The sequence below is a fragment of the Siniperca chuatsi genome, linkage group LG13 (assembly GCF_020085105.1).
Source record: "Siniperca chuatsi isolate FFG_IHB_CAS linkage group LG13, ASM2008510v1, whole genome shotgun sequence".
Classification (NCBI taxonomy): domain Eukaryota; kingdom Metazoa; phylum Chordata; class Actinopteri; order Centrarchiformes; family Sinipercidae; genus Siniperca; species Siniperca chuatsi.
Genome location: NC_058054.1, coordinates 21,993,388 through 22,002,922, shown reverse-complemented (window position 1 = coordinate 22,002,922; position 9,535 = coordinate 21,993,388). Strand labels below are relative to the sequence as shown.

The window sequence follows — 9,535 nt, the reverse complement described above, 5'->3', positions numbered from 1 at the left end:
TACCCAGAAGGACGTATAACAGCAGAAAGCCAAACAGAAATGCCAAACAGAGCAAGACAAAATTAGATAAAATTAAGACAAGAGACAACTTAAAAACAATGAAAAATATGACAATGGAAATAAAAACAAATGGAAACAGTAAAAGCAACAAAGAGACGAATAAGAAGACGACATCACATAAAAGCAAGTCTATAAAAATGAGTTTTAACAAGTGATTTAAAAGAAGTCACTTATTCTGCAAGCCTTATTTCCTCAGGCAGGTTGTTCCACAGCTGAGGGGCCCTGGTGGCAAAAGCACGATCACCTTTAGATTTAAGCCTCGACTTTGGAACAGCCAGAAGGGCCCCACCTGAGGATCTAAGGCCGCAAGCTGGCTCAAATGGGGTCAACATTTCGATTATGTAGCTTGGGGCCAGATGCACACATGCTTTAAAAGTGATCAGTAAAATCTTAAAAACAACTCTAAAATGAACAGGGAGCCAATGGAGAGAAGCTAGGACTGGGGTGATGGGATGTCGTCTGTTAAAACCAGTGAGAAGCCTAGCTGCTGCATTCTGAACTAGTCAGAGGCGAGAGAGTGACTTTTCGTTTATGCCAGAAAGGAGGGAGCTACAGTAGTCAAGTCAAGAGAAGTTGAATGCGTGAATAACTCTTTCCAGGTCAGAGTGTGAGAGCATTGGTTTAATTCTGGAGATGGTTCTTAGTTGGAGGAAGCAGGACGGGACAGCTTTTTTGATTTGTGGTTTAAAGCTTAGATCAGAATAAATAGTACACCCAGATTTCTGGCAGTGGGCTTCACATTTGCAGACAGGGGACCAAGGCCACTCTCAATGAGACTGATGGGGTTTGGGGGATTGAGTTATTGAGTTGAAGAAAATTTTGTGCCATCCAACAGCTGACATCACTTAGACAGTCTAAAACAGCCGCTAGGCTTTTTGGGTCACCAGGTTTCAGGGGAAGGTATATCTGTGTGTCATCTGCATAGCAATGAAAAGACTCGTTGTGATGTCGATTGATTTGGCCAATGGAAGCATGTAGATAGAAAATAAAAGTGGACCTAAAATTTAACCTTGCAGTACACCACAGGTAATGTGAGTTGTAGATGATGACTATGGTGACTGCGTAGGTTTTTTCCAAAAGGTAAGAATAAAACCAACTCAGTGCAGTGTCCTTGATGCCAAGCCAGGTTTTAAGACTGTTAATTAAAATCTACTGTGGCAAAAGCTGCACTTAGGTCTAAAAGAATTAGAATTGTGCTTTCCCCCCTGTCGGCTGCTAAAAGGAGGTCATTGGTTACATGGAGTAGGGCAGTTTCTGTGCTAGAAATACTTGGGGTTACAAGTAAAAGTCCTCCATTCAAAAATGTACTTAAGTAAAAGTTTAAAAGTATAGCATCAAAATATAATAAGTAACAAAAGTAAAAGTACTCATTATGCAGAATGGCTTATTTCAGAATAATATATTAATATATTATTAATTATTATATATTAATATAATATTATATAACTGGATTATTATTCATGCATTAATGTGTACATCACTTTTATGTTGCAGTTGGTAAATGTGGAGCTCATTTTAATTACTTAATATACTGCTGGGTGACTTGTGAATTTCCCCATCGAGATCAATAAAGCCTTATCTTAATAAAACATCCTTTGAACAGAATGTGTGCATAGCATCATAATTAATTTATTAATTATCAATCCGAATCTCCAAAATGTAACTATCAATGAAGGCTGTAAAAAAAAAAAATCCCCTAAATGTAACTAGCAACTAAGGCTGTAAAAAATGAATGTAGTGCAGTAAAAAAAGAAATATAAAGTAGCAGAAAATGCTATCTTATACTCAAGTAAAGTACAAGTACCTCAAAAGTGTACTTAAGTACAGTGCTTGCATAAATGTACTTAGTTACTTTTAACCACTGATGCTGGTAAATTAAATGTGGGTGAATAAATGAGTGAGGATGAATTTCACACTGACAATGAAAAAATTAAGTTTATTTCATATAATAGACCATTATCTTTTCAACACGTCCGGACTGCACGAAAGCAAACACACCAAAATAAAGAAACAGAAACTCCACCTCTCCCTCTGCTACACGCGTACAAATCCACATCAGTAAAACTTACCTCCAGATAAAGCAAAGTGAGTGGATTCCAAATAAATGGTTTACTCAGTAATAAAGTGAAAACAGTTTCGCATAGGGTTCCCTGGAGAAAGGCACAGTTATAAGCATCTCCTAAACCAAGTTTAGCATTACAGAAGTCAGCCTAAATCTTACAAGCTCAATTTTTCAATTTTCAATTTTTTTGGAGTGAGGTGAACTTTGTGGGCTGGCTTTGTGAGGCTAAGAACAACTGAAGAGAAAACACTGAACTTAGCATTACTTCATTATAAAGGGCCAGCCGTTTTACTCCTTGCATAGAGTATACAGTGTGTGCAGTAAGACAAATATTTACGAACCTGAGGGAGAAAGTGGCAACAAGGCACAAAGTCAAGCATATTCACAGACGTACAGTATATAACACACAATACATTAAGATATGATGGATGCATTTATATATGTATAATAACTAAACAATGTGTGCATAGCAGAAAGGCTAAATAGTAGCAGTATGACTCTACAAAGTAGCTTAATAAAAGGCTACAAGACCATTTCACTGGTGATTGTCAACAAAAGGAAGGTCCATTATGTAGATACATCCACTATAAACAGCAGCAGTTCTAAATTACTATTCTACAAATAACAGTGATCCCTTGTTTTCAATATTTCACAATACAAACATAATTCAGTAATCGTAAAAAAATAATAAGAATATGGAATGTTTTCCCTCAATAACCTCATGATTACCAGGAACAGAGGAAGCAGGGACAGGATGGACTGAGACCTTCAGGCACTTAGAGAAGAAACATACAGCAGAGGTAAACATTAGTGCAAAGCCATTTTCAAGGCAGAGGAATGATTCAGCATGTGATAGTAAAACAAAAGACAGAGTGGGAAAGAGCAAGTAGAGGCAGAGAAGGAGGCACAGTGTGCTGATCAGATGACGCTGGAGGTAAAGTCCAAGCAGAGGGTGTGTCTGCAGAAGGTGCAGAGGCTGTAGATTCCAGTGCATTTCTGTCTTTGGTGTCTTAGTTAAGGCTACAGAGATTGACAGAAGGCTGAGATAAAGGACATGGGCTTTTATAGTCTGCCTCTTCTTAGAAAGTAACCTGCTGAGTGCTGTGAGATTTTGGTTCCTGCCAACTCAGGGAATGTCAGGGAAGAAGCACTGATCTAGAATTACTTTTGTTACCAATTCATAATATAATCTAAAATACCAAAATAATCCCAGATCAACACTCCCACTCTTACACGCTTGAAAAATATAGGCCCTGGTGTGCAGACATGGCCACAGCAAAGTGCAGCTCTGTAACTGGTCCTGAGTCAGTGGAGTGTATGTGCATGTGTGTGTTTGGGGGTTCTATTGGTCAGAGACAGTTAGAGGCACCAGCTGTGGAGTCTCCACATGTGAAGTTTTCTGTCCTGGGTGTGACTTTTCATTAGGTATCTCTCGTGCACCCCTACTGTCTACAGCCACCTCAGCCGCAGCCTGTCGCTCACACAGACTCCCTAGCAGCTGAGCTGTTTTGAAGACCGAGGCGTGACCCGCGGGCTGCAGGGACTGGACCTTTGGCAGGTTCTGGAGGGTCCGCAGCATCTCAGCAGACACAATCGGCAAATGCTGCTCCTGGATCAAGCTGGTGCTGGCAGGCCGCAGGACAGTGTCGCGCTGGCCTGAGGGCCTGGGAGCTGGCCTGGTCCGCTGGGTAGCCAGGGTTCGGACAGAGCCGGATGACATTTTCTTGTGTGGTGGGTGTGAATCTTCCTCCTCCACCGATTGGTCACTAGAAGGTATTGTGCTGTCATCAGAGTCATCACTCGCACCCTCATCGTTGGCACTATTGTCGTCGTAATCTTCTTCCTCTTTGGTGCCATCTCCATCTGTGATATAAATCATGTCTTTGGGCAGAGAGGTGAACTGGTAGACGAGGCGCTGGCCTTCAACCTTATTCAGTATGCCCCTCTGGTAGTAGTACCTTCATGAAGACAAAGGTTCAGCATTAACAAATGCACACATATATTTTCCTCTAAGTAAAGGCATGACCATGTTATGATGAAATTTTTGAGCAGCCTCGGCCCTCTTTTTCTAGTGTACCTGAGTGCTCTGCCCATTGTCTCATAATTCATATCTGGCTTGTTCTTGTGTTTGCCCCAGAGTCTGGCCACTGCTTTAGAGTTGACCAACTTGAAGATTCCTGCGTGGGGATTAGTCCATTTAATGTAGCGGGGGCAGACCTGTCGGTCCTGCAACAACTCCATCAGGAACTGCCACAGGTACAGTGTGTTTCCTCCTGAAGCACAAACACAGGAAACATGATGGAAGAGGAAAGACAAAGAAACATGGAAAATTACTTTTGTAAAAGCTGCATTGCAAAAGTAACTGATCCCCTGTGATCCATCCATCTAAGGCCCCTTTCAGACATACGTAACATTGCTGTCTTCATCTATCTGTTAACGTAATGGCTTTTTGTCATTCAGACATAGGGGCCAGTTACAGGACACTTATTGAAAGACCCATGTGCTTGCGTGATATTTAGCTAGAGAATGTTTAAAAGTTATGAAGCGTGTTCTCTGCGATTTAAAAACTAATTTTGTTTTTGAAGCCTTAAATCAATGACGAATACGTTTTCTCATCAGTTTCATCATTTAATGTTTTTATATAGCAAGTTCTGCTTCCCAACTTATAAAATCAGACAGCACACAAGCATAGAATGACAAGAGGTTAAGATGGGACGTTTATTTCCTAATTGCTTACATGCTGTATGTAAAGCATTGTTGCTGGATATTCATTCATTATCCATATCCATCCATTAACATGGTTTTTGCATACTGTTTGTCAGATATTATTCACCTGATTTTTTTGTGTGAGCTGCAGCCTTTACGTTACTCTGACGGCATTTCAGTCAGTGTTATGGAAATGTTACTAGGTCTGACCTAGTAACTTTTATGTAAAGGAGACTCTGGCGCTTATTCAGACATGAGACCAACATGTCAAACTGCCATCACACTGACGTAATGAGGTGCGTATCTGTAATGTAATCAGGTCCTTAACTAATTTTGTTTTGAGTGACATTACCTTTGTTGTATTTATCCTTCTTCACTATAATGTCTGGTGTGGGAGACTCTGCCCTTCTATGTCTGGGTTTTCTCCCTGAGTAGTTGAAGAATAAAAGCAGGTCATTTACAAGATATTTAATATAATCACAGAAGCCATAATTTAGTTTAAGATAAACCCAGAAAGTGACTGACCTCTCTTTTTGGACTGCAGGTGTGCCGTAGGCTTCTTTGTGTGCAATGAGTGCCACTGTGGCTGTTCAACAGCTCCCACAATCCCTTCTGCTGACACAGTCACCTGGGTAACAGGAGTAGTGATGACATCACCCAGTGATGGTAAGAAGGTCTGGGCTGCAGGGGGGCATAAACAGATTTAATGAAAGAGAACAGCACTGTGACCACCATGTCTAAAAATAACATCTTGCAGTCAAACATGTCCTACATCAAAAAGCATAGGCTGCGCGGTTTTATTAGGGCACTCTGTTAGTGTGCATGTGAGTAGTGTTAACTCAGGTGTGTGTCCGTTTGTGTGTGTGTGCATGCGCTTACAGTACTGTTCCAGGGAGAGGGTGTCAGGGCAGTCCATGTTGAGAAGGGAGTCAGCAGCAACAAGTGTCTCCATAGTCTCTTCCTCTCCACTTTCACATGGCTCCACTACAGTCCACAGAGAAGGGAGTAACATACGAAACATTTTATTAGCAGGTGGGGGACGGTGGCCTTTAGGAGTAAAATTAAACGTGAGAAGCACTGAGGATAAAGCTTGATTTTCATTCTCTCACTGCTAGATATATATAGCCATGTAGATGGTTCAGGTTTTATTTAACAAAATATGGGCTTCTGAAATTTCTGCTGCCGTCCCAATACAATTGGGACGAAAGGAATTTAATTTACAAAATTCATCAGCAACATCAAAGAGATGAAGCACCTTGATATGTCAGGTATTTCATCTTGCTGGATTAGCTAGCCAAAAGCAGACATTCCTGTCTGGTTCATCAACATTTTCTGAATCCATCAACATTTTCTGAATTGATTTTCCAGACAACTTATTATATCATGATGTATATTAATCACATGACATAAAATTATAGACATTGTGATCCTCATGCCACAGTAGCAGTACACGAACGAACCACACAAAATAGTGCAAAAGAACAAATATCAAAACACAAGTACAAAACATAAGAGTTAAAAATAAGAAAGTATAAAAGCATGTCCTTTAAACATGTGCATGCATACCGTGTGCAAATTGCTGTAAGGTGTGCAGAATGGGTGTAATTATAAGTTATAAGTTAAAAAGATGCACTTTGCCAGAAGTTACAGAGAATGTAATTGTAAGTCCAGTTAAGAGTCCAGTAGGAGCTCAGCAGCCTCCCAGTCCACTGATGTACATACTGCAACACAGCAGGGATAAGTTAAAGAGTTTTATGGTCGGCTGTATGGGACGGGCTTTCCTGGAATTGTTCAATAGTAGTTGACCACAGAGAAAACTGTAGGTGAGATGGATCTGTGGCTGCACATACGAATTCCTATAAAACAAGTAATCCAGTGATTGTCAATGTTTAGGCTTAATAGGCTTTTTTTTTTCTTCTCAAATTTGCATTCATGCCACTACCACTTGGAGTGGCAGGAACTGGGCGATACAACCATTTATGCATTACTTTTAGCTATCTATTTCGACCTTTCTGCTTGCTTACTAGTTTTCACAAACTCTTAAATGCAATATTTGGGGTTGAGGTTACAACTGACATGTTGGTAAGAAAGTGAAGTGTACTCTGTGCAGTTGGCCTATCGTAGCTGGAACATTACTGATTTTTGTGGCAATAAATACTAAAAATACTAAAACAGCCCAAATTAGCTACTCCACAATCTTTCCAGGTAGCCCCTGGTAACTGCAGGAGTATCCTGGTTGGGAATCACTGCCCTAGAGGTAAAAGAGAAAATATTGTTTACAGTTTGGGTGAACTGACCCTTTAATTACCCAAACGGATGATGGAGCAGCATCTTTATTGGTTATTTGTCCTTGGCTCCAAACAGCAGAGATTAGTCTATTGTTTTGTGCGCATTTATTTATGCGACGTAAACAGGCTGTGAAGCAGTGAGCTATAAAACATCTGCTAGCTAACAGCTGTTTGTCGTGGGCTCAAACACTTTATGCCGCCGAGAAAACCAGCAAACGACCTGTCAAAACAAGTTGCCATGTTTAAAGAAACACAGCAGGTAAGCTGCTGTCTCAAAACGGTTAAATTTTTTTAAGTAAATAGTCCATGACTATCTGCGAGTGTTGCTTTCTTGCAGTTACCGTTAGCTTAATTAACCGAGTGTCGCCATACCCAACTTCAACTGTTTGCTATAATGTCGGAAAAATAACCCGATACAGTGATACAACTTACTTTTTATTCCCAGCACTGGTGAGGAACAAGCTATAACATGTGTGCTGTAGCCCGAATTGACCACGTCTACATCCTAATATGATTCATTAACTGTCTTTCCCAGGCAGAAGCCAGGACTATTTTGCTTCACTTCCTGATTTTTTGCGGAGGGTGGTCCATGTGCGAGGGTTGCGACTGCGCATGTGCCGTCTTTCTTCGATACCTGGCATGGTTTTTAATTTAGTAAGACTTGAATAAAACCTAACACAAGTTGGACCGTTGAATAACCATTAGAATAGACGACTGGACGGCAGGTGAGCTTCAATCATGAAATGTGAATGTGACAGGAAAATAAAGGCTGGAGCGTGCGCGCGCGCGCGCGTGTGTTGTATGCACTGACCTTTGAGCAGCTGCTGGTGATGGTGATCCTCTGCCTGTGACTGTTCACACGCTAGACCTGCATATGAGAGCAGGTGTGGATGGGGAACCTGCTCCACAATCACCGCGGGGTAATCTGAGTAAACCCCCAACTGCAACGCACACAAAGAAAATTTAACTACAATTTGTCAGATTCCTCTGAAATTTGTGCTGCATGTTTCACCAGCTCTGTTTCAACAAGATATTCATCACTGCTTAACATTTACTTACCTGTGACATGTTAACATGGTCACTGGCAAAGTCAAAGATGAGCTCTGACTGCTGTAGCATGGCTGAATATCCCAAACCCACACACAACCTTAACTGTGTGAAAACAGCATCACAGCTTTCCTCTGAAGACTAATAATAACTGCACAGATCTGATGTGTTTTTGTGTCCAGACAGATCCAGTTTTTGTGGAGAATCTTCTGATGAACAGCGATTGACTGTCAGTGTAGATCTACCAGAGAGCTTCCCCAAGGATACGACGAGGCCCGTCTCTTTCCATGCAGCACAGTTCAACAGTGGAAGAGTGATGTGAGTGTACTAATTGACCAGAGACACAGATGCGTCACAGGAAACTCATGTTCACTCGCTCTGCTTCGACTCTCGATGAGGAAGTGGGGGCTGCTAAACTGTCCTGTGGTCTGACTGAACCTGGCAGAAAAGAACAGAGGGAGGGGGGTGGTTGGAGAGCTGTTAGAGGCAAAACACACAGTGAGAGTACTACACCTGCAGTGAATATCAGGTGGTAACCAGCTAGACTTTTTCATAAAATGTCCAAATAAAGAAGTGTGGTCACTCTGATCTGAGACGCAGCGAAAACAGCACAGTTTGCTTCCCTCTTTCGTATATCTCGGTCTTTTGCTCTTATCTTGCTTCTAAAAGAGGCTAAACCAGCAACAGGAAGGAAGCGTTTGCTCTGCAATGTGTGCCTGGGCTGTGTGTGTGGTACGAGTAGGGGGGAGGCAGCTGGTGTTGAACTTGAAACATCATGTCTTTGCACAATGTTCAAGGTTTCAGGGGCGTTATGTCCACATTCCTTACAACATGACTGTGAAGGGGACATTCAGAGCAAAACTACAAAACCTACTCCCTTTCTCAACTCCCCCTTATTCTCTCCTCTTCACTTGTTTGTTCTTTGCCTCCTCTCTTGCCCTCTGGCCATCACATCACTGTTATTTCCTTTTAATCGCTCGGTCCCAGTCCTTTCTCTTATTTTCCTGCCTGAGTCCTCTGACCATCCCTGCTCTTCTGTCCTTCATTTTTAAGTATTTCTGAGGTTAAAGTTAACCGTTGATTGAATTTAGTGTCTTCTGTTGCTGCCGTACAGCCTCCCCCTCACAACTGTCAAATTTCCGTTCTAAACGCTGTTGGGACACCTGCACTCACCTTCAGCTCCTTTCTGTTGAAGATCACGGCAGCATTTAGGTTTTGTGTACAATAGATCTCCCACTGTGAACAAATCGCTTCCAAGGAATTAAATAATAGCTCACTGAGCTCCTATGTTTGAATCCAATTTATCTTCAGTTTGGGTGAAACAGTCTTGGTAGTCTCACAGTTCCTGAGGTTTTTTTTTTTTATACCCCAG

At 41.5% G+C, this 9,535-nt stretch overlaps 1 protein-coding gene across 2 annotated transcripts; it reads right to left on the bottom strand.

Moving 5' to 3' along the window:
• Positions 1-1,976: 1,976 nt before the first annotated feature.
• On the bottom strand, positions 1,977-8,347 carry LOC122886731 (ETS-related transcription factor Elf-1-like). 2 transcript variants are annotated; one of them, XM_044219274.1, is made up of 7 exons: positions 8,176-8,347; positions 7,928-8,057; positions 5,708-5,812; positions 5,354-5,509; positions 5,181-5,255; positions 4,200-4,395; positions 1,977-4,080 (listed from the first exon to the last, which is right to left on the bottom strand). In XM_044219274.1, exons 1-7 carry the CDS (start codon positions 8,233-8,235, stop codon positions 3,465-3,467), a joined length of 1,338 nt encoding a protein of 445 aa, XP_044075209.1. In that variant the 5' UTR covers positions 8,236-8,347; the 3' UTR covers positions 1,977-3,464. The 2 variants fall into 2 exon arrangements, with proteins under 2 accessions (XP_044075209.1, XP_044075210.1); XM_044219275.1 differs by lacking the exons at positions 7,928-8,057; positions 8,176-8,347 and adding an exon at positions 7,549-7,769.
• Positions 8,348-9,535: the final 1,188 nt, after the last annotated feature.

Bases quoted from the DNA above. Each gene is read 5' to 3' on its own strand.
- LOC122886731 (XM_044219274.1), bottom strand. From the start codon at position 8,235: ATGCTACAGCAGTCAGAGCTCATCTTTGACTTTGCCAGTGACCATGTT. The intron at 5,510-5,707 runs GTAAGCGCATGC...GCCCCCCTGCAG, and splicing joins CCTCTCCCTGGAACAGTACT to CCCAGACCTTCTTACCATCA. The intron at 4,081-4,199 runs GTACACTAGAAA...GTCTTCATGAAG, and splicing joins ACAATGGGCAGAGCACTCAG to GTACTACTACCAGAGGGGCA.